The sequence below is a fragment of the Triturus cristatus genome, chromosome 5_1, assembly GCF_964204655.1.
Source record: "Triturus cristatus chromosome 5_1, aTriCri1.1, whole genome shotgun sequence".
Lineage (NCBI taxonomy): Eukaryota > Metazoa > Chordata > Amphibia > Caudata > Salamandridae > Triturus > Triturus cristatus.
Genome location: NC_140587.1, coordinates 58,303,145 through 58,328,506, shown reverse-complemented (window position 1 = coordinate 58,328,506; position 25,362 = coordinate 58,303,145). Strand labels below are relative to the sequence as shown.

General features: G+C 46.5%; 1 protein-coding gene across 2 annotated transcripts in view; it reads left to right on the top strand.

The window, feature by feature from the left end:
* Positions 1 to 25,362, top strand: part of LOC146830170 (uncharacterized) — a 356,937-nt gene that overhangs the window by 302,812 nt on the left and 28,763 nt on the right. For both annotated transcript variants that reach the window (XM_085604414.1, XM_085604413.1), the window contains one exon: positions 15,410 to 15,585. In XM_085604414.1, the coding sequence (XP_085460540.1) occupies positions 15,410 to 15,585 (176 nt within the window). The remainder of the gene's footprint in view (positions 1 to 15,409; positions 15,586 to 25,362) is intronic.

The window sequence follows — 25,362 nt, the reverse complement described above, 5'->3', positions numbered from 1 at the left end:
TTATTAAGTGCTCGATTAAAACTATGTTCAAATACAATTTAAGATGTAATTATTTTAAGGCAGCTGTATTTAAAACCATTAATTCAGCTGGTATAGTGAATGCAATATGTTGTTTTTCATAGTGATATGGTAGTTTTCCCGTCACACACAGTTTTCTGCAGAATTTGTTTACCGATGTTCATGCTTTGTAAACAGTTGATCTTGGTTTGTTTTCCAAGCTGTCTTCTTTGGTTTTACAGTCTTTGCGTCCCTTATGTTAAACATTGCTTTGAAATTATGTGGATAGACTTTGCACTTAGCCTTTGTTCTGCTCTTCTTTTTAGATTCATTGTGAAACACACAATTGCCATCACATACATCCACTCCACTCCAAAACACACAAGTAAAAAATATTTACAATACAACGCCAATAGCTATAACTCTTAAAAATGCGAGATCGATTGCATTGCAAATGCTTGGTAATACATATGTCACCCCTAGGGTGGGCCCTGGACAGCCCAGAGGGCAGGTTGCAATGTATGTAAAAATCAGGATATGTACTTTTAAGTATTATATGTCCTGTTAGTGAAAAACTCTTACAGTGGCACTTCATTACTGCAAGGCATATGTCTCCTATAGGATAACATTGGGATTGCCTTTTTTTCATTTTATAAATGTAATTTCCAAAAGGGAAGCTAAGACTGGTTCAAGTTTGGTGTCTCTGAAATCACAAATTAAAATCCAAACGTATGGTGAAGTCAGATTTTAAACTGCGACTGTAAGGGCCTGGGCCCATTCGTTCAGTTCTCCTCCAACGTCGATTTTCCAATGGTTCTTTTTAGCAGTATGAAAGTGTAAAGATTTCATAAATCAATTCAAGATACAGTGTAACTCAGTATAGCCATACAATAACTCAACAATCATTTGAAGGTTATTACAAATTCAAAAATAGCTGGACATACAAGAATTTCAGCATGAGTATAAAAATACATAGGAAACAGAAGGAATCCAAATCTCCTGAAGAGAAGCAGAAAGAAAAGAACAACAAGTTCAATGACTATTATGCATGAAATCAGAAAAGCAAAAGTTAAGGTTCCCCTGCGTCGGCACTTCATGGGTGTAGAGCATTTAATTCTATCTATCCCTATTCTAATTCTAGAAGTGGCATCCCTAATTAGTATATAAACAAAAGGTTCGAGAGAGGAAAGGTGACAGTAGTTAGAGTCTTCCAAAGAATTCACTCCACCATCAAGTGGGTCTGCAGCATGAAGCCACAAGCTGTTATGGAGCACACTAGCACTCAGGAGCTCTCTGTCAGGAAGGCAAAGAGGAATGGGGTATCTGTCCCTCTCTGCAAGGCATCACATACTCAAAGTTGTATTCTGCAAATTTCCCATAATGCTTTTCTCACACGTACTGTACAGTAGGCTCAGCCACAACATTTTCCATGATTCCTTTCACGGCCTTCTATATTTACTTCCCTCTGCAATAGTTCGTCCTTGGTCTTTTCTCCTTCTTCCGTGTGAACACACCTCCCTCCACCTTATCTTCGCCAGGCCAAGCTAACTGTAACTCCTTCATTCTTCAACTATTTAATGGAACAATACCCTTAATCTTCACTAACAAGCGTTTGTCCACCTGCAATGCAAAACATGGGAACAAATAACATTCTTTGAACTCACATGAGAATCTAAGCATTAATTTCAGAAACGAGAACATTCAAAATGTACTGTAGATTCAGTCCTAGAACGTAGGCTAAAATAATGAAGGCACCATGTTATTTACGTTTAACATTTCCATAATACCTTTGGCATGTTCAGTAGGAGCGTTCACTAAAGTATACTAATAAGTTTATGTTCGAGGCATAAGAGCTGCAGATTACCCACTTTTGCATAGATCGCCATCTGGTGTTGGGCCCGGATGTTTGCAGTTTGTTTTTCCTCTTGGAAAGTCTTTGGAAGTCACGAGGTCGGTGACGCCTCCCTTGGTTCGTATTGCGCATGGGCTTTGGCTCCATCCTCAGATTGTTTTTTTCCGCCATCGGCCTCGGATGTAATACTTCGCGCTCCGGTTCCGAACATTCCAGTTCGACGATCGAAGCGGAATCCTCGCTCTCCGCAGTATTGTTCAGATCCTGATCTCCTCAATCACCTTCTTCTTCGACACACCTTCGATTCCAGTCATCGACGGCGGCCTTCGGGCCTATCCAGGCTCCGGTCCCGGCTGATGGAAAGAACTCCATTCAAGAAGTGCCCTCGATGTAGGTCCAAATTCCCCCACACCGATCTTCATGAGGTATGCAACCTCTGCCTCTCCCCTGAACACGAGACTCGAGACTGTCCCGCCTGCAAGTCTTTTAGATCCAAAAAGACTATTCGAGATCGTAGAGCCAGACGAAAAATGGCGCACTCCTCGACTTCCATTCCAGTCGACATCTTCGGGGACGACGTCGAAACTCCGGGACAGCAGCACACCGAAGAGGACCTAGTCAGTGCTTCCGAAGCCAACGACTCGGATGTGGAGGACATCACCCCGGCGCAGAGGGTCGTGAGTAAAATACCCCCTCCCACACCCACGCCGACACCCAAAAAGGCTTCGGTCACGCCTTCGCCTCCGGACCTAGGCAAGACCAAAGACACTGCTTCGAACACCCCACCTTCGGGCCCAGTGAAGAAGCCTAATAAGTCTTCCGGCGGCTCGGGCTCGAGCCAGCCTGCCAGCGGTGCCGATAAACACACTTCGGCACCGAAGAAAAGATTGGCCTCTACCTCGACACCGACCTCCGCACCAAAGCCCTCAGTGTCGAAACCCAGCCTCTCGGTGCCGACCAAACATCATAAGACCCTCGGCACCGACACTCCGGCGCCGAAGCCTGTCTCGGCACCGACCCAAAAATCGGAGGTTCCAAAAAAGCACGGCACAGACAAGCCTAAAAAGCCATCGGCCCCGAAAACTTCGGCGCCGACCGAACAGCCAGTGTTGCAAGAACTATTTACACTGGATCCTTTGCAAAAGACACTTACCAAGGATCCAAAAACTGGACATTTGGCACTGTCTTCTAAAAAGAGACATTTGGACAAACCAGCTCCTCCTCCAAAGAGGAAAGACTGTGCTACCTCCCCTTTCAGAGTGTCTTTCCCACCTCCTCCACCCTCTCCACCTCCGCCCCCTCCGCCTTCTCCACCCCTGCCTCATCGCTCTCCAACCCCGTCTCCAGACCATGATGATCAGGAGTACCCATACTACGACCCAGCAGATGTGCCACAAGACCCCACCCCTACAGGATCCCCAGACCCATGGGATGATTATAATAATCCAGACATTCCAGATGTCCCACAAGATGACCTTTATCCATCCAGGCCATCTCCACCAGAAGACTCATTAGGTTTTCACCACCTACTTCAGAGGGCGGCACATTACCACGGGGTAGAGCTACACACTGACCCAGTAGAGGAAGATTTCCTCCTAGACACCTTTGACACTGCACATAGGTCTACTTCTATACTACCTATGCTCAAAGGGGTAATAAAACATGCGCCAGAGGTTTTTAAAGACCCAGTCAGGGCTAGGGTCCTCAACCCACGCATAGAGAAGAAGTATAAAGCTGCCCCCACAGATCCTGCCTACATCAAGGGGCCAGCGCCACTGGATTCCCTAGTGGTATCCACTGCAAGGAAGAGATCAAATTCCCAGGCGTCAGGCGAAGCACCACCGCCTGACAAAGAGTCAAAGCTCCTCGACGCGGCAGGAAAACGCACTGCGTCCCAGGCAGCCAATATATGGCATACCGCCAACACTCAAGCGCTATTGGCCAGATACGACAGAGCGCATTATGATGAACTGGAAACCATCATGCACCATCTCCCAGAAAAATACAAAAATAGTGCCAATGAATTAATTCAAGAGGGTAAGACTATAACTAACACCTCTATACGCTGTGCCTTAGACGCAGCAGACACAGCCTCCAGGGCCATTAACACTAGTGTCCTCCTCCGTCGCCACGCTTGGTTGAGAGTTTCAGGCTTTAAACCTGAGGTACAAGCCTCCATATTAAACCATCCATTTGATCAACAACATTTATTCGGTCCAAAGGTAGATGAGGCCCTCGAGAAGATGAAGAAAGACACAGATACGGCGAAATCTATGGGAGCCCTACAGTCACACCCTCCTAGGCGCTCCTTTCGCCGCTCTTCCTTTCGGGGCACGGGCAGAGGCTACTCCTCAGATAGTGCGTCCACGTCCTACAAATCCCCTCCTCAGTCCACCTTCACAAGGGGTTATCAAAGAGGCGGCTATAGAGGCAATAACAATAAAGGCAGAGGCAAAACAAATACCGCCCGCTCTGCCACACCGCCTACCTAATGACTTTCCCCTGCTCCCGCCAGACCATCCCACTCCGGTCGGGGGCAGACTACAAAATTTCATTCACGTCTGGGAGTCCATCACATCAGACAGATGGGTGACCCAAATTATTCGTTCAGGGTACTGCCTAGAACTCACATTTAACCCCCCCCAACATTCCACCCAGGCAACGCCCATTGTCACAAGAACATTCCACGTTACTAAAACAGGAGGTAATCTGCCTCCTACAAAAACAGGCGATAGAACAGGTCCCCCCCGATCAGCAAAATGTAGGGGTCTACTCCCTATATTTTCTGATACCAAAAAGAGACGAGACTCTACGACCTATCTTAGATCTCCGGCCTCTAAACACATACATACATTCGGACCATTTTCACACGGTAACACTTCAGCAGGTACTTCCGCTCCTCTCCCAGAACAACTTTCTCACCACACTGGACTTGAAAGACGCATACTTTCACATTCCGGTACACCATGCCCACAGAAAGTACCTCAGATCAGTAGTGGACGGGCAACACTACCAGTTCAAGGTGCTCCCATTCGGGGTCACAACAGCACCAAGGTTATTCACCAAGTGCCTAGCGGTAGTGGCGGCACATCTCAGAAGACAGCACATTCACGTCTTCCCATATTCGGACGACTGGCTGATAAAAGCCGCGTCCTGCAACCAATGTGTACACCACACCGCCACTACAATCCAACTACTTCACCAACTAGGCTTCACGGTGAACCACCAAAAGTCCCAGCTAACACCATCCCACATAAAGCAACACCTCGGTACCACCATAGACACCTCAAAAGCCATATCCTACCCCAATCCGGCCAGGATTGCAAGCATTCAGGCTTTGCGTCAGAAATTCATACTTCAACACTCCCTCCCAGCAAGAGTGTTTATGCAACTGATAGGGATGATGGCCTCTTGCATTTTCATAGTGCCTCATGCAAGACTCCAGATGCATCCACTCCAAGAGTGCTTAGCGCGCCAATGGAACCAGGCCCAGTGGCAACTGACAGATCTGGTGTTGGTAGACAGTCGCACCCATCGCTCTCTGCAGTGGTGGAACACCACAAATCTTTCCAGAGGTCGACCGTTCCTGGACCCGGTTCCACAAATAATCCTGACAACAGACGTATCGCTCTCTGGCTGGGGAGCTCATCTACTACACCTCACAGTGCAGGGCGCCTGGACGCCGCAACAAAAGTTACACCACATCAACCATCTGGAGTTACTGGCAATCTTTCTAGCCCTAAAATCCTTTCACACACAGATTTTAGGCAAGGCAGTCCTTATTCGCACAGACAACATGACCGCCATGTACTACATTCAAAAACAAGGCGGCACACACTCTCCACAGCTCTCTCAACTAGCACAGAGCATATGGAGATGGGCAATTCCACACAAAATCTTTCTCCTAGCCCAGCATGTCCCAGGAGTCCAAAACACCATGGCAGATCTGCTCAGCAGACAGACGCAGCAGATCCACGAGTGGGAACTTCACCCGCAGGTTCTTCACCCGTGTGGGGGCATCCACAGATAGACCTATTCGCCACCCACGAAAACAAAAAATGCCCAAGCTTCGCCGCCAGGTACCCACACCCATTGTCCAAAGGCAATGCGATATGGATGAACTGGTCACGCAAATTTGCGTACGCCTTTCCACCTCTCCCACTAATTCCATTAGTGGTGCGAAAGCTACAACAGCACTCGCTCACATTGATTCTAGTAGCTCCAACATGGGCCAGACAACCGTGGTACACCACGCTGCTGGAACTTTCGGTAGTGCCACACCAAAAGTTGCACTTCTCACCATGCCTCCTAACCCAGAACCATGGAGAGATCAGACACCTGGACCCAGCTCAGCGCAACCTTGCGATCTGGCTCCTGAGATCCTAGAATTTGGATACCTTAACCTTCCCCCTGACTGTATGAACGTCATCAGAGAAGCTAGACGCCCTACCACTAGAGCCTGCTACGCTGCCAAGTGGAAAAGATTTGTTGTTTATTGCCATAACAACACAATCAACCCTCTAGACGCATCCATACAGCATATCATATGCTACTTACTCCATCTACAAAGATGTAACCTAGCATATACATCCATTCGGCTACACCTCGCAGCAATTGCCGCTTACCTACAAAACAGACAGCACCTATCACTTTTCTGAGTGCCTGCCATTAAAACCTTCATGGAAGGCCTAAAACTAATAATTCCCCCCAGACTGCCACCCTCACCTGTGTGGAACTTAAATATAGTTCTCACAGGGCTAATGGGACAGCCTTTCAAACCTCTGCATAAATGCGAACTGCAATTCCTCACATGGAAAACAGCTTTCCTTGTAGCCATCACCTCCCTTAGAAGGGTCAGTGAGATACAAGCACTTACTATACAAGAACCTTTTCTTCAAATGCACCCCAACAAGGTTGTCCTCCGTACCAACCCAAAATTCCTACCCAAAGTCATCTCACCCTTTCATCTAAACCAATCGGTAGAATTACCGGTTTTCTTCTCGCAACCTCAAACTGTTGCAGAAAGGGCTCTACACACACTGGATGTTAAAAGGGCCTTGCTTTACTATATCCAGAGAACACAACCTTTCAGAAAGACAAAGCAACTGTTTGTCTCTTTCTCTCCACCTCATAAAGGCAACCCCATCTCTAAATCAGGGATAGCTAGGTGGATTGTAAAATGCATACAGATTTGCTACCACAAAGCAAAACGCACGCTATCTGTTCCCCCTAAAGCCCACTCTACAAGAAAGATAGGGACTTCTTTGGCTTTTCTAGGGAACATCCCATTAGATGATATCTGCAAGGCAGCTACATGGTCAACACCGCACACTTTCACTAAACATTACTGTGTAGATGTGCAAACCAAGCAACAAGCTAGTGTGGGCCAGGCTGTACTAAAAACACTATTTCAAACCACTGCAACAGATACCGGTGGTCGCCGCTAAGGTTGGGAACTGCTATATAGTCTATGCAAAAGTGTGTAATCTGCAGCTCATATGCCTCGAACGGAATATGCTACTTACCAGTATGCATCTGTTCTTGGCATGTAGAGCTGCAGATCTACACACGCCCACCCGTCTCCCCGGCTGCCTGTATCTGTTCCAGTCTATCGTATTTAGATACAACACACATGGGTTTCTTCAGTATTATTACTACGCTCCATCTTTCCCTGTTGGCGAAAAACAATCTGAGGATGGAGCCGAAGCCCATGCGCAATACGAACCAAGGGAGGAGTCACCGACCTCGTGACTTCCAAAGACTTTCCAAGAGGAAAAACAAACTGCAAACATCCGGGCCCAACACCAGATGGCGATCTATGCAAAAGTGTGTAGATCTGCAGCTCTACATGCCAAGAACAGATGCATACTGGTAAGTAGCATATTCCTTCAACTACATCATTAACCTAAGAAACATTTAAAATACATTTAAAATGTTAATGTGCCACACCACTAATGAGCCCTATATAAGTGTGTTACATCGTTCATGTTTTCAGTACAATTCTATGAATCATTTGCTAAGCTTCACATTGAATCATGTTAATTTCACAAGGGCACATTATTTTGTTCACATTTCTTCTAACATCTAGTTTTACCAAAACACTGAATAATATTTAAGTGCTTACTACAAGCAGTTACATTGCCCTCCTAACTGGTATCCCATGTAGGATACGAATTTCTGCACTATCACAGTTTTGAAAATGCCACTTTTAGAAAGTTGGCATTTTCTGGCGTTAGCCATTTGGTGCCTGCAGCCTGTCCGTTTTCACAGGACTGGGTGTAGTTGGCAGATTTGGTTTGTGTATACCTCCTAAACACACACAATGGGATCTTTGATGTGATTTAGTGGGAAATCCGGACAGGATGGGAGGGAAGAGCTGGACCCAGCCTGACTTACAACTGAATAGGCTGTGCCATGTTCCCACAAAGGGTTGCTGACCCCCTGTAGTTAGTCTGGAGCCAGGGCTGATAGGGCTGGCACCTTTCTTTGAAGTCTCCCCCATTTCAAAGGCACCACTGGGTATAAGTACTGGACCTCAGACACCATCAAGACAGTAGACCTCTGGACCTGTGGATTCTCGGCCAGGAAGAAAGACTGCTGTGCTGCTGAAGGACTGCCACTTTGCTGGACTGCAGTTGTGATGGTCCTGCTGCCCTCCTACCTGGGTGAGAAGGACTGAACCTGCATCACTTCACCCCAGAACCCAGAGTGACTGCAAGGGCTAGTTGGCTGGTCTCCTGATCTGAAGACTCAGGGACATAACAGATTTCCAACCCCTGCACCTGGACCCTGCCATCTGTTAGTCTACTCTGCCAAGTGATGCCACCCCTGTCCTGGACCCTTGGAAGTGGGCTTAAGGTGCTTGCCAGTGGAGTTTACATATCGTCTATGCTTAGCGACACATCCCTGAGCAGAACCGATGCATCATCGCTGTTGCGTGTATTGGACCAGTCACATGTCTTGTATTGCTGCTGCATCTTGGCACCAATGCATCACCTTCGGAACCGCCATTGTGCAATGCTTTTCCTGGTGCAAGCTCTTCGCATCCCTGATCGTGGCTGCCTGGCCGACGACACTGAAACCCTGCATTGCAGCTTCATCACTTATCGGAACCAACGCATTGCCTTGGCTGTGCTCTCATCCTCGACATTGGACTTCACATCACAAGCCCCGTTGACAGGATTCTTGACGACTATGCATTGGGACATCACACTACAGCCCCGTCACATCTTGGAACTGACACATTGCCTCTTCTGTTCAACGCATCTTTGACAAGGTTCCACACAACATTCCACAACCAGGATTTAGGGGACTTTGTTCAGCTGGCCTAACTGGTTCCCTGTAGTTGGCCTGTGTTCCAATGCGATCGGCCTGAACTTGTGACTTTGTCCCGGTACGGCACAAGACAACTCCTAATAGCGCTTTGGGCTTTTTGGCGCTATATTAGTGATAGATTCCTTACCTTAGAATATCCCCAGGCGTCAGAATGGATACGGACAGTTTTTCATCAGCAGTACCCCTGCGCATCGGTAGGCGTCATCGTGCGGCTCCGCGTATGTCACTGGCATCATAGCCGCCGAGATGACGTCGTTGGAGCTACTTAGATGCGCCCACATGCGCTAACGTCAGTTCTTTATTTTTCCGCGCCAGCAAGCACAGATCCAAGAGAGAGCGGTACTCCTAGTCATATTTTTGACTTGTTTTCTGAGACTTGTTTCTCTTGTTTGTCGAGTTCTCGACTTCTGGTGCAGTAGGGATGCCCGGGTCTCAGTCCTGTAGGGACTGCCATCGGAGCATGTCGACGGAAGGACCCGCATGTCGTGTGTCTCTTCTGCTTCGGGCACGTCCATCACCCGAGACATGCCCCAGTTGTCGGGCCATGGCGCCGAAGACTTGTGGGAGTGTTCCCGACAGTTCTTTGAGGCCCGGCAATTGCTCCCCGCCACTCAAGGTCCCGTGCCCGTGGGCAGTCGAGGGGCCAGTTGCGGAACCTACAGCATCGTTCGTCGGCATCGGTCAGGTAAGTCGAAGCGCCATACCAGGTCGAAGATACGGCGTCGATTTTCGCCTACCCCTCACTGGTCATGGGACGCAGTGGAGGGGGTGGGTGGTCACTCCTGACCGGCTCCGGTGGAACCTCTGTTGTTACCTGCGGCCTACCCCCTTGCCAGAAGACTCCGGAAGAAATACAAGTGTTCCTATCGGCCATGGGCCATTTATTTGCCCCTTTGGGTCCCTCCAGAGCGCCTTTGGGCCCCGTGGAACCGTTGGGTGGTTCTGCCCCTGTTTGCCGCGTTTGGCCTCGGCAGCGCCGGCAAGATACCCTGGGGCGCCGTTGGCTCCTGGCCTTGGACCTGCCAATGACTCCGGCCTCGGCCCTGCCGCTGGCTATGGCCTAGGCGCTGCCCCTGGCTCCAGCCTCGGTGCCGCCGCTGGCTCCGGCCTCCGCACCGCCATCTGGCTCCGGCCTCGGTGCCACCGCTGGCTCTGGCCTCGGCGCCGCCGATGGCTCCGGGCCAGGTGTCGGACACCGCGCCGTTGCCTCCACATCCGGACTACGACAAGCTTGGATTGACCTATTGTCCACCAATTCCTAGCCGGGAGAGGAAACTTTCTCCCTTTCCCCGGCCTTCTCGTCCTCTCAAACAGCGGACAGCCGGCAGCAAAGACTGGGAGGGGTCTGGGGACCCTCTCGCAGCTCAGTGTGAGGATGCACCCACTAGGATGCCAATGTGGAGGGTCTGAGCGATCTGGATTTATCGCCACAACCCCTATACACTGTCCCCTTCCTCCGTTGCTACGGAGCAGGATGGTACATTTTCTGTGGTGTTGCGCAGGGCGGCTGAGGCTCTTAACCTCAAGCTCCCTACGGTGTCTCTCAGGACCAATCTCCTGACTGAGATGATTCGGCCAGGGGCCTCCTCCAAAGAGCCGCTGCTGCCCTTTAATGAAGCACTTACAGACGTCCTCTAGGCGCCTGGTCCACGCCTCCCACAGGTACTCCTGTGGATAGGAGTGTGGCACAACAGCATCGCCCAGCCCCGGGCGACCCCAGTTTTCTCACATAACACCCAACGCCGGAGAGTCTGGTTGTCCAGGCCTCTGCTTCTCCCAGCGTATTCCCTTCCGCACCTCCGGATAGGGTACCCAAAAAAAAAAGGGTTGAGCGGTCTGGGAACAAGGTTTTACCTCTGCCACTTAGGGACTGCGGACAGTGCATACTGCATGCCTTTTGGACCGCTACTCCCACTCTGTGTGGGACACAGTGGCACTGGTGCTGCCTCAGTGTCCGACGGACGCTCGGACGGAACTCTCCCAAGCAATTACCGAGGGGGGAGATCCGGCAACGTTTACTATACGTGGTGGCCTTGATACCGCCGACTCCCTCGGCAGGGCACTTTACACAACTGTGGTGCTCCGCTGTTCTGCCTGGCTCAGAGCCACTGGCTTCTCTGGGGATGTCCAGAATGCTTTGTTGGACATGCCCTTTGATGGCACACGCCTCTTTGGTGACAACCCGGATGGCACGTTGGAACGTTTTCGGGACTCATGAGCAATGGCCTAGTCCTTGGGCCTTTCTGCCACGCAATGCTCCCTCGGGGTCTTCCTTTCGTTCCTTTCCTGGCAGGGACTAGGCGCCCAAACACGTTCCTTTCAAAGCCGCAGGCCTGCGCACTAGCACTCTCGGCGCAGAAGTGGGTCACGGGGCCAGCGGCCGGGTCAGTCCGCTACCACCCCTGCCACCATGGCCTCCAGACCTTCCTAGTCAGGGGTTTTCACCAAAGGCCCGTGGTTGGCACGATTCGCCATTGCCTCCCCTACTGGTGCACCATCAATTTGGACAGTTGGGTTTTACAGACAGTCCGAAGGGGCTATTCCCTCCCATTCCGGACTGCCCCTCTGGTCGTGCCCCCTCCATACCACTGCATGTCGGCGGGTCACATGGCGCTTCTCCGGCAGGACGTTCCGGCCCTCTTGGTCAGTGGGGGCCATTGTGCGCGTTCCGATGCCGATAGTAGGTCGTGGTTGTTCCATCTACTTCACCATTCCAAAGAAGGACAAGGGCCTGCTTCCTCTTTTAGGCCTCCGGTACGTCACTTACTTCCTTTGGAAGAAAAAGTTCAAAATGCTCCCGCTTTCAGTTCACCGTACTCCCTTTCGGCCTTACAGGCGCCCCACGGGTGTTCACAGAACTGATGGCGGTGGTCACAGCTCATCTGCGCATATCAGGGGTTTCAGTCTTCCCCTATCACTAGTAATGGCTGTTGACGACGGGCTCGCCCTGAGCAGTCGTCCCACACCTCCAAGCTATGGCCAACCTCCTGCATTTGCTGGGGTTCTCCTTCCACGTGCCGGAGTCACATCTGGCTCCCTCTCAGAAGCTCCTCTTCATCGGCTCTGGACACGGTGCGATTTCGGGTTTATCTTCCAGAACAGCGCATTCATCAGCGGCAGATCCCTCTTCCTTCCTCAGCCGGAGCACACAGTGGTAACAGATGTGTCCCTCTGGGGATGGGGCGGCCATATGGGGGAGGCGGAGATCAGAGGCCTCTGGTCTCCAGCGGAGTCCGAGCTCCATATCAATCAGTTGGAGCTTACGGCGATCCTGCTTGCACTCAAATCGTTCCTTCCCTCGGTCGATAGGACAGTAGTGCAGGGGTTCTCGGACAGCACCACCGCCATGTGGTACTGCAACTAGTGAGGCGAGGTGGGGTCATGGACCCTATGTCAGGAGGCTCTGCATCTCTGGACGTGGCTGGACCGCCAGGGCATTCTACTGGTGGTTCAACACTTTGCAGGTTCTGTGCACGCCGGGGCAGACAAACTCAGCCGCCGGTGCATCTTGGATCACGAATGGCGTCTTCACTCGGAGGTGGCACAAGGTGTCTTTCAGCAATGGGGAGAAACTTGGTTAGATCTATTCGCCACCAAACAGAATGTGCAATGTCATCAGTTCTGCGTGTTGGAGTTTCCAAGACGCTTTTCGGCACGAGTGGAGTTGCGGTCTGTTGTACGCCTTTCCGCCTATACCACTTCTACCCAGAGTGCTGAAGAAGATCAAACGCGACCGGGCCCAAGTTATTCTTGTGGCACTGGACTGGGCTCAAAGAGTTTGGTGTCCCGAGCTACTCAGTATGAGCGTGGATCCTCCAATCTGACTGCTTCTTCGGGAGGATCTTCTGTTGCAGCAACAGGGGACGGTCCTCCACCCGAGCAGCGTCAGTTGATTCCATTTGACTTGCCTCCTAAAGTTTGTAATGTGATTCTGACAGCTAGGCGTCCCTCACCTAAACTGTATACGCCTGCCGGTGGAACAAATTTGTGGCATGGTGCACAGCATAAGCTGTAAACCCCTCCTTTCTGCCTCTCTTTCTGAGGTCCTTTTGTTTCTTCTCTCTTTGGTCCAGCAGGGCTCTGCTCTGGGCACTGTTAAGGGCTACCTCTCTGCTCTTTCAGCCTTTTTCAGGCTGTTGTCCATAGATTTCTCAAAGGCATTACTCACCTTTTGCCACCTATTCCTTTTGTGATGCCTAACTGGGACTTGAACCTGGTTCTCATATACTCAATGTGTGCTCCCTTTGAGCCTCTTCATAACTGTCCTTTACCATTATTTACTTTGCCAACTGTCTTCCTGGTGGCTATCACCTCCGCTAGGCGCGTGAGTGAACTCCAGGCTCTTTCATGCAAATCTTCTTTCCTGGCGGTTCATACGGACAAGGTTGTGCTTCGGCCACGTCCCTCCTTTCTACCAAAGTATTCACTGCCTTTCATCTGGGGCAAACTGTCACTCTGCCCCCTTTCTTTCCGCACCCTCCCAGAGAGAAAGAGAGGCTCCACTGTCTGGACCCAAAACGTGCGCTTTCATTCTACCTCAACCGCACATAACCGTTCCGGGTGGATGACCAGCTCTTTTTTGGCAACGCAGGTGCCAAGAAAGGCCGGGCTGTGCACAAGCGGACTATCTCCCGCTGGGTTGTCCTATGCATTAAATCCTGTTCCTCTCTGGCTAAAAAGGAACCTCTGGTAAAGCTGCGCGCACATTCTACCAGTAGGACGGCAGCTACAACTGCATTGGGACGCGGTGTCCCCCTGCAGGACATCTGTCAGGCAGCAACTTGGGCCTCGCTGCATACTTTCACTAAGCACTATTGCCTTGACAGTCAAGTCCGGAGAGACGGCTTCTTCGGCCATTCGGTTCTCCGTGACTTTCTGGTGTAATCTCACTTCGCAGACTTACCACCGGGGTTGGAATTACTTGGGTATGTATTCTAAGGTAAGGAATCTATCACTAACCTGTCTCTTTCAGATGCACAGGTTACTTACTTGTGTAACGATATATCTGTAAGAGACATTAGTTAGTGATAGATTCCTTACCGCCCGCCCATCCTCCCCGTTCTGCGAACTGTTCTCTAGGGTTCAGGTAATCTCTTTCGAGGCCTTGGTTATATTGCACCAGTAGTCGGTCTCTTGCATGGCTCTGCGTTACTGGCATGGAAAAGTAGTGTATAGAACTGACGTCAGCGCGCGTGGGCGCATCTAAGTAGCTCTGACGACGTCATCTCGGCGGCTACGATGCCAGTGACGTACGCGGAGCCGCATGACGACGCCTACCGACACGCAGGGGTAATGCTGACGAAAAACTTTCCGGATCCAGTCTGACGTCTGGGGATATTCTAAGGTAAGGAATCTATCACTAACTAATGTCTCTTACAGATATATCATTACACAAGTCAGTAACCTGTGCTTTAAGCACACTGCACAGAGGCAAAATAACTTTTTCTGAATTCACAAAAGTTTCCCAGATTTTGTCTGAACATTAGGTTTTTTTGTGATGTACACATAGTGAGCTTTCAAAGTTTTTTCTTTACAGGAATAATTTTTCTTCTTCAGAAATCCATTCCCTCCCCACACACATAAATTTGCGTTGTGTGCTAGTCATCAATACATTTCTGACCTTCATGGTAGGTTGGGGTCAGAGTAGTTTGTAATTCAAGGTGGTTGCAATCTCACATAGACTTTCGGCCCTGGATCACCCCCATCCCTGCCAACTATCCACACATGGGAGTAGATTTACTTACATCGAAATATGTATGTGAGTCAATGCATGTACACACCTAAACCCAACTTTTTTTCTGAATTAGAAAAGGGGGTTCAGACTCGTAAATAAGGCTATATGCATGTGTCATTTTGTAAGTCTTGTTCACATTTATGTCTTCATTCTGGGGAAAGTTATTTTAAAGCTAAATTGTTAAATTATTCATTATTACCCATTATATGTATTATTTGAAAGCTAAATTTGAATCTATTATTTATCATCTATTTATTATATGTATTTGCTTGACAACCTTTTTCTGTGGACTTGCAGCTTGTGTTTTATGTTCAGTGTTGAAACTAATAACAGTATTTCAAATTCATAATGGGTAAAATCCTGTATTAGAAGGATGTGGAGGGTTGCGTGGTTTGTAATTGTTTTTGGTAATGTGCCAGCAAGGAGTGAGGGGAACAGTAACTAATGGTGGTGCAGCTGTAATGAGTGTAATTACACGTTTTTGCTTGTAGGCAAATGTGCATCATGTGGTGTAATAACGCATTTACAGCCTTGCCCCGAGGACTGGCTGTATAATGGAAGAAAATGTTACTACTTTTCGAAGAAAAGGGAACTTTGGGATGACAGCCAGCTCTTCTGCTCCTTATACAACGCCTCCCTGGCTCTAATCAATAACCAGGAAGAACTGGTAAGGCTATGAAGCTTAAAAACACAACTGTATATATTTCTGCTGTAATATTTCGAGTAAATACAATGTACAATTTTATTTGTATTTTACTGACATAAAAAAAATATTCCTAATTATCTTCTGTTTTTCAAGTGCTGTTTATTTTTTTGAATATTTTTATACATTTTTCTTATTATGAAATATGTTTGAACATGTCAAAAACATATAGGTAAGAACTCTAAATGTGCTGAAAATATTTGTATTTTTAGTAATAACATTAATAATATTTACTTTTTGAAAGGTATACATTTTTTCAAACGTTTATATTTTTACACAATGTATTAACGCTGTTTATTTTTCATGCATATTGTTCCTCTATTTAACACACATTTTTTACATTGCAATTATTAAATCATGCATAGAATTAAAAAAAATGTATGCATATAATTCACGTTACTTTTGTGCTTTTATATTATAAAAATAATAATACATATTTGTGCATTTAATTCCAACATTTTTGTACATTTTTTGTATTGAACACTTAAAAATAAAACGGTAAACTTTCAATATTTTTCCATTGATGTCTGTGCATGGTTTGTCTTGATTCCTATCTCTGTAAAGGCACCACTGTGTTTCAGATTTTATTCTCCTTACAGAGTTTGGATCAGTCATTGATGGAGGGTGATCAGTGTGTCATTGTTATAGCTAACACTTTCTAATATCTATTATTATTTCTGAACCTTAAGGGTTGCGTTTAGTGTTAATAAGCATATTTTATTATAGTTAGTTGTGTTCTGGGTGCAGATAGCATGGTTTCATGTAGTCTGTAGAACATAGTTATCAAGTTTGGTGTAATGTTGTGTTTCGATTGCATGTCAATTCTAATGTATTAAAAGTCATATTTTATTGTAGATTTTTGGGTTATGTTTATATAGTGTTGGCTCGGTTTTTTATGTTTACTAGTTTTTTTATGGTTTTTAGGATACTCATTACTGATTCTATCCTAAAATGTATGTATTTTATGGGCAAGCTATACTGTATGAAACGTTAATTATTTGTTTGCTATCTCAGTTATCTAAATAATAATATTTGTGGTTATGATACAATTGTTGTGTTTCTCTGCTTTTAATTTTACAGGTGAGAATTGCTTTAAAAAGTAATTTTTAATGCTGTCATTTTGAGGATTTTGTGTTGTTGGGATAACCATTTGTGGATTTTTATTGGGTGAATGGGATTCTCAAGGAGCCCTATTGCTATTGAATTGCAAGTATTATTTGCAGTTTTTGCAATTTGTGGGTAGTAGTGTTTTATATGCATGATGTATTCCTTTTATAAATATATTTCAGTGTATTTTGATTATGATGTTCTTCAGATATTTATACGTACTCACTCTATAGCAATTACTGTAAGCATTTACATTGGGTTTAATTTGACTTAGTCACTCAATTTTTAAAATAAATTGTGTTTTATTGGTGAAGGGCTATGGTTTATATTCGTGTGTATGATATAGATTCCAAGAGAGATCATTTTTTGTATAGTTTTACTTTTTTATAAAGAAGTTTATGCACATGTAAAATGTATTTGGTTACGCTTGGTTTGTAGTGTATCTGAAAGGGATTGTTGTATCTGTAAAGTTAAGTGTGTTCTCTTTTTTAGGGCCCATTATGATGGTGGGCGGACTTGGTCCGCCAGCCACCATAGCGGTGTTTGAGACTGCCCGCCAGACATGCGGCGGTCCCACCACTGGTATTATGATGCACCCGCCACACTGGCGGGCGCATCCTGGGCCTTTCACATTGTGGGTGGAGCTGATGGCTGCAGCCCCACACGCAATGTGAAAGGTGTGTGCACAGCATTTCCATGCACTACGTGGCAGGCATCACACGGTGCCTGCCACTTGGTGCATGGAAATGAGGAGGGTTCCATGGGTACCCCTCAAGTGCACCCGCCACCCCCCCAACACCATGGGGGCCCGCAACGGGCCCCCAATGCCAAAGACCGCCTGCCTTTCCGTGGTGGTATCGCCGGCATGGAAAGGCCTTTTTCCGTATATATCATAATATGGACCATATTATCTGCCTTTTCCTGCCGGCCGGCAATCCGACCGTCGGAAAAGGGGCGGTCGATCTTCCCGTCCTCCGCTGTGCCCCTCGCCATACTAATATGGTAGGGGGTGTCACAAGGACATTTGGCGGGCGGATCGCCACCGCTGGCCCGGTGGTGGCGATCCGCCCGTGATCATAATAGGCCCCTTAGTATTTTTTTGCCCTATTCATTTTGTGCCTGCAGCTTGTGTCCTGGGTCACATGATGAGGTGTAGTTGGCAGTTGGCCTTTGTGTATTTCTCCCAGACAGTGTCATAAAGTGGAACAAGGTGTTGGCAAGATTGGCCACCCCAGCTTCAAAGCTGACACCAGGTATAAATAGTAAACCCTCGGACCAACTCTTCAGTACACTCCTGGACCTGTGGATACTACAGAAGAATGGTTCTGTTGTTAGAGGAGTGCCCTGCTACTCGTCGCCTACCCTGCTCTCTGTGAAGGAAGACTGAACCTGCTTCCATGCAGAGTGACACAAAGGGTCATGTGGCTGTACTCCTGTTGTACGCTACCGGAACACAACAAGCTTCAGAGGCCTCCCTGCAGCTTCTCAGCTGACCTGGTGCACTGGACCTGCCTGGACAGGCATCTGGACTAGCCTGAGCCCTGCTGGCCGGTGCTGGAGTGAGTTCCTGATCCCCAAGGTGTGCCTACCCAGGTCCTGAACCTTGGGCTGGTATCAAAGAGAGCTCCTCCTGGCCTAACTGAAGGTTCCACTGAATTTAGTGCGAAGCCCCACAGAGCCTCGCTGCACAGCTACAAGCTTCATCAAAACCTAATTTGAGCACCACAAAGCCCAACAAAGGCTCACTGCAGAGCTGCCAGCATTATCAGAATTGACACCGATTGGTGCAAAGCCTTATCACACAGCTTCATTGAACCAGCGCTGGATGACACAAAGCCTCACAAAGCAACGCCCTGCAGATGACATATCAAGGACATCAGCAGGCCAATCTTGGTCCTATGCCTGGCCTACACTCCATCTATACTTGTGACCTTTTCCTGGTCCAGCATGACCAGATACCCTCAATTGGCACTTTGCACATTTTGGGCGCTACTTTATCTACATTTTTTAAATTGCATATCTCCCATTCTAGTGATTGGATTTTTGCTGGTTTCTTCTCAAATTATTTAATACATCATAATCTATTTTTCTAAATTGGTTTGGTATTTCTCGTGTGTCGTATTTTCACTTTTTTATGGTTGGTGTGCTACATAAATACTTTATAGATTGCCTCTAACTGAAGCCTGACTGCTTTTGTACCAAGCTACCACAGGGTTAAGCACATGTTAATTTGATAACGTTTTTGGTAATATTAATTGTGTTATACTGATTGTTTAAATAGCATACTTACAGCTGTGTACATGGTTAAATACTTACATGTTCTACTAGTCTTCTGTGTTTGTCATGTTGGTTGGTTTGGTTTTGAATTATTTTCTTTTATGTGGCATATCTTATGCTTTGGTATGCTCTTTTTGCAGATCAGTGAAATCATGTTTTAATGTTTTGGTTAACTTGGAGATTATTCGTTTAAGGTAGTTAGGTAATTTTATGAAATATCTGTTTACTTTTACATATGCAGTTATGTGTGAATATTTGACAGTGTGACTGGTCTCTTTCTTCACATTCAGGTGAAGGAACCAAGTTAGTGAAACAATTATGTACTTTTGTGGTATTTTCATAATTGTTTGTGTGATTTGGTTGGTTGATGTTGGTTTGAAGTGCTCTGATTGGTGTATATGACCAAAATCTAGTGATTCATAACTAGTCTGTATCTGTTGTATATTGTGTTAAAAGTCTTTGTGTAATATACTTCATGTTGTATCTATATGTATATGTGTTTCATTATTGATATTTTGGGTTGTCAATATTTTATGTTGTGTAATGTTAAATATAGAATTGCTGATATTATGGTTTCCAATATTTTTATTTTAGATATTGTATATTGTTTCTATTAATGCTATTGTTGGTTTTGACATTTTGGCTTTTTCCATAAGGTCAAAGCAGTCTCAATATTTTGTCCTATGATACTGTGGTGTTGACGTGTATGTGGTGATATTTGTATTTCCGTAGTACAATCCTAAAAGCATGTGATGGTGATTCTGCCTGAGGCGAGTGTGCACCGGTTAATGCCAAACTTCACCTATGATGTGAGCACTATGACTTGCACAAAAAGGGGACAAGTAAGAAGAAGTGGTTAGTTGTTAACCCCTGTCCTCTCTCTTTTTCGCTCTATCCGAAGGGGGCACCAGAATAAAAATATTGTTTTGCCCACCAGGAGATGGTTTTAACCACTATCATCTTACCTTCCTTGTACTCTGCCCCTCACCCACCAATTTCACCATCTTGCTCATCTAAAACACTTCAGCTCCTTCTAATATATTTGGGAGTTGTATCCTCCACAAGGTAGCTTGTGGTCCTTGTGTGAGGACCGAGCCCTCTGATGAAGCATGTCACCTTCGGGTGAGTGAGGGTTCTCATCCTTAACAGCTAAATGCTCTTCTTTTGACACTACCAAATGTACAAACACTGTGTGAAATAGGTACCTAGGAGCATTATGTTTTTGATGGGATAAAATGCTCCAGAAGAGGCCCCATGTGTGATAAAGAAACGTGAGTTTACCATCAATGATAAATTCCCCATAAGGACCCTTTTGATCACCTAGGATTAGGATATTCAGAAGACCTGTATTTCCTGGAAATCAGAATAATGATTTTGTGTGATCTGGGTCAGCTCTGGAGGATTAGGCTAAAGAGAAATTCCTGATGTTAGTTGGGGCAGTCTTTTTCACAAAGTTACAACTGTCCAAACATGACCCACCTCATGGGGCCTCTCAACTTTCCATTATTTTGACCTACATTCCAACCTCCCTGACTGCCCCGTTCTTTTCCCAGGCTTGACGTTCTCCTCCTTTTTATGGTATGTTGAAACAATTTCATTTGTAAAGTAATTACTTTAGATTAATTTGATTACTTTTTCATTGCCTGCATGGACACACAGTAACTGATCTCTATAACAGACATGGCTAGATTCTTATTTTCAACCCAATATAGATCGCATCTGGGTCTGTGTGCTAGCTGATATTACCTACAGCTTGCTGTGCATGTTCTGTAACATAGCTATGCATGAGTATTTCTCAAATACAGCGTTTTCTCTATTTAGATAACCTGTGACTCTCCTTTGTTCTGTATAGATCTTGACTAGGAACACCCCCATCACAACATTCAGAAAGTTCTTCTTTGCTGCTGCTAAAGCACTATCATCTGGAGGGTCGCCTTCAAATGTTGTGTCTTTTTGCTAAACCCTCTTTTTGCTTGCTGTAGATCTCTCTGCTCTTTACTCCTGCTAACCAGTGGTAAAGTGTGTGTGCTCCTCCATTCTACATGGTTAAATTGGTAAACAGCTCTAGATTGGCACATTTAACTTATCAAAAGCCCCTAATATATGGTACCCACAGTGTACCCAGGACTCATGCTAGTAAATGTCACCTGTGGCTGCAGCACTCATTGTGCTACCCACTGCAGTGACAATGCAAACAGGACTGCAGGCCTGCCACCAGTAGCCTGGCTGTGCAGGTTTAACCTGTAAATTCAACCTGACAAAAACAACACCCTCTGGCAGGCCTAAACCTCTCCATCTAATTATTTAATCACCTCTAAGTTGGCTTTAACTGCTCATTAAGGCAATGTGCATGGTATTTGAAAGTAAGACATGGAAACGTTTAATGTTAAACATGACCTAACAGTGAAAAAGCCATCACAGCTGTCATCACTGTAGCATGTTTAGCTGTTCCATAGAGAAGCATTGTGATGCAATATTACATTTATATTTTGCTATCTCTGCTTAGGAAACAGTTATATATTGCTCTTTTTGACTTTTTGAAATATGTGTTATAAGTCCAATTAATTGGTGCAGTCAGATTTGTAACAAATATTTTGGAAAGATGACTTTAAAAAGTCACCTTTTCCCTTCATGAAGTCCCTGGAAACTAAATCTACTTTTTGTTCTCCTTTCTGTCAGCCATTGTTTAGCGTTTTAGTGGCCATGAATGACGTGTGACTTTGCTCCCTGGACTGAGACAAAAGAACTTAAGGGTGGGGAGTATTGTTGTATTCTTGAAGGGGTGGCCTGTAGACTGGGCCCAAGGTCTTGATTAACTTCAAAGATGCCTACCCTAACCTAACCAAAGAAAATTAAGTTATCACCCAGGCCTTCATTCTTCTGTTGTTCCCTCAGCCAGATTTGATTTCATCCCAGTGTGACTTTTGTTGACATCAGATCCTGCTGGAGTGTCAAAAGCTGCTTGACAGTCCTGCTTGTGTTTTTCATATTGTAGTTGGGTCACACTTCAAAGGAAGGAAAAAGAATGACAATACAAATTGTGTGTATTTAGTCTCTGGTTGCTGATAGCTCAGCTTTGTCCTACCAGACTTCTGTTTTGTGAGTGTGGGGTTACAGGGACTGTCAAGAACTAGATTTTAGTGTTAAATAAGAAAGGATAGTAGGATTACTATAGTGCACTTTTCAACACCCTCACACCCTAGAGAGCAGTGTGTCTGAAGACTTTGGCCATCTTCTAAATGCCCAAATTAGGTAGGGTTAGCCCTGAGAAACATATTCCATTGGTCAGGGTGTCCCTGGGTCTCTTTCTACCCATCTCCCAGTGCCAGGCATAAATGTGACATCTTCAGGCACCCACTTCAAAAGACTCCTGGAACGGTGAACCACCAGAAGAGGACTACGCTGTAGTTGTGTTAGTATTATGACCAATTACAGAAATGCGCCACTTTTGAGCCCGATGCCTTGTGGCATCCTGCCCACAGATGAGTAAGAATTTCTCACACATCCTTGGGATCTTGTGCCATGGAGCCCATATTGTAAATATGATGCATCCCAAAAAAGTCACAGTGTGTTACCTTTGTGAATACTCAGACTTCCGGTCAAAAGTTGGACTTTTGGTCTAACTTTACCTTTGTGAATCAGGCCTAACGTGTTTAAAAATCATGATGCTGGACCATATCCCTTGAGCTCTTTGTGCACGCAGTACACAGTGCCTCTTTTGAGCCGGTGTTTGCAAGTGGGACCCACCCAGGGGCTTAACACAGGCCACCACAGCCCCCGCAATGCGGGGGGGGGACCCAAGCTCCAGGACCTCCTCAATTATCGTTACGCCACTGGACCCACCAGGAATCATTTTTGGGCACCGCCACATATGGTTTCTCATCATACTTTGATCCAAGGCAAGAAAGAGAAAAAGGCAAAAGGGGGAGGATGAGAAAGACAGAAAAACAGTAAAGAAAAGAGAAAGTAGGGTTGAAAAAGAACCTGTGGGAGTAATACAAAGGAGCAGGGATGGAAGAGGTCTGAGGTGGAAACAAGACTAGGCAGCCTCAGTAATTGGCACTCCTGGCATTCAATAGCGCCAAATGTGGACTTCTAAGCAAACGTCTGGTCCTTTTTACACATTAACCACTGTTGTAACATGGTTTAGTGTACTGCCATTCACATGACAGTACCAGAAGGATGGCGCCTCTTGGCCAACCCCGTTCAGCACAATAAAAGGTTACTGCATCGACTCTGAGGGGCATGCGCTTAATTTGAGAGGGAGATTAGCAGGGTCTAGCATGGTATCTATTATGCAAGCAGACTAGTAGAAGAAATAGCAAACAATTCTTACGCCTTGCTTTGCCCCTAACATCTCCTGCCCGAGTGGGGAAAAGCAGGGCATCTAGAATATTCTCCTCTCTTTCTTTTCTTCTCTCTGGGGCCTCAGGTGGGGCAGTAGGGGTGCACGCCATAATCCTGTCTGTGCATTTGTTTCTTCATACTAATTAAAACAAGCATTTACAATGCAATGGTCTCGGCATTGTTAAAGTTAGAGCTATTGGCACTGCTCATGACATTATTTTTGTTTATGTTTTTGTTTTTAAAACATTTAAAGAAACGGCATTGTTATTTACGTCAATAGCTTAATCACTCTCAAATGTGAGACCTATTACGTTTGCACCCACACACAGAGCCACACACACAAAGCCACCCACACACACAGAGCCACCCACACAGAGCCACTCACATAGAGCAACCCACACACAAATAGAGCCACCCACAGAGCCACCTACACACACACATACACACAAAATCTTGCCTGTTCCTCACTCATTATACATCATGTTCTCGTTTAGCCCACTCACATGTTTAAGTCCACTTTCTGTTGTTGTCACCACCATTGTGCTCATACCTGTAAATTGGTTCTTCTCTGTGTAATACAAAGTAGCTACCCTCCTTCTCTCCTCTGTTAACGTTCACTTTGTTTCTCCAGATCCTATCTCTCTCTCCCCTCTCTCTCTCTCTCTCTCTCTCTCTCCCCTCTCTCTCTCTCTGTTCTTCTTTCTCTTACCCTCTTTCTCTCTCCAGCTTGTTCTTTTTCTCTCTTACTCTCTCCGATATATAATTGCTAGCACTTTATTGTTTTACATATATTCAATCGCAGAGAAAAAAATGGTGTAAAACATCACAATGTAATGACATAAATAACTGAAAAACAGAACTCTTCTCTAAGGATGAATCACAAACGCTGTTTATGTGGAATGAATATTGGCCTTCCTTGTATGCTATAAAATAAATAATTTCTACAGTGGCGGCGCTACATAAAATAAAACAAAACACTTCTATTAAACAAACACAATGGTGGGGGAGGCAGCATTAATACGTTTGAAAACCACTGCTGTAGAGCCATGTGTAATTCTGTGTTTGAACTGTCCAGTGATGCTCATAATACACGTTTTTCAATTCATGCACAGTGGAGCCAGCACTTCTGGACATCCTGTAATGCCCTAATGACCTTTGACACTATATACAAGTAGCGCCCAAGTGGTTAAAATTGGTTACGAATCGAGCACAGCTTCAGATATGAAGGTTCAGCCATGGAGATCACAACCCCCTCATTGGGCTCATGGGAGCTAGCGCTGCAATGAGGGTCTTCAGTGCGCTTCGAGGCGTTACCGGCTGGCACGTGCTGTTTTTCTTGAGTATATGTTGGTGAGTAGTTCGGTTTCTTTACGTGTGATCCAGGGTCCCGTTTGGTGGTGTTTGGGTCCGTACTCTGAGTTTACCTGGCACAGCTTGTCGTGTCGTGTGTTGATTGGTGATTTGGCACTCTTGGGTATTTACCTGCCTGTGTGTGTACTTGTGGTATCTGCGCAGATGTCTGATGGTGTCTGGGCCTATGCTCCGTGTTTACCTGGCAGTGCTTGTGTTTGTTCAGCGTGTTTGGTGTGTGTTATGGGACTGCACCGTGTGTTTACCACTGCGATCTGCCCTCGTGTTTACTTGGGGAGGCCACGGGGTATCGTTTTCAGATAGTGCCCGCTGGTGAGTGTAAACACGGCTTGGAAGAGGGTGGGAGGGCTGGGACCTGGGTGGAGAGGGCCAAGGGGTATCGTGTTCTGATAGTGCCCACTGGTGTGTGTAAACAGGGCCTGGGAGATGGTGAGACGGGTTGGGCAGGGTCACGGAGTATCGTGTCCTGATAGTGCCCGCTGGTGTGTGTGTACACAAGACCCGGAGGAGGATGAGAGTGAGAGGGACTAGGGCCTGACTGGGGAGGGTTACGGAGTATTGTGTCCTGATAGTGCCCGCTGGTGTGTAAACACGGCCTGGGAGAGGGTGAGATGGGCTGGGGCCTGGGTGGAGAGGGCC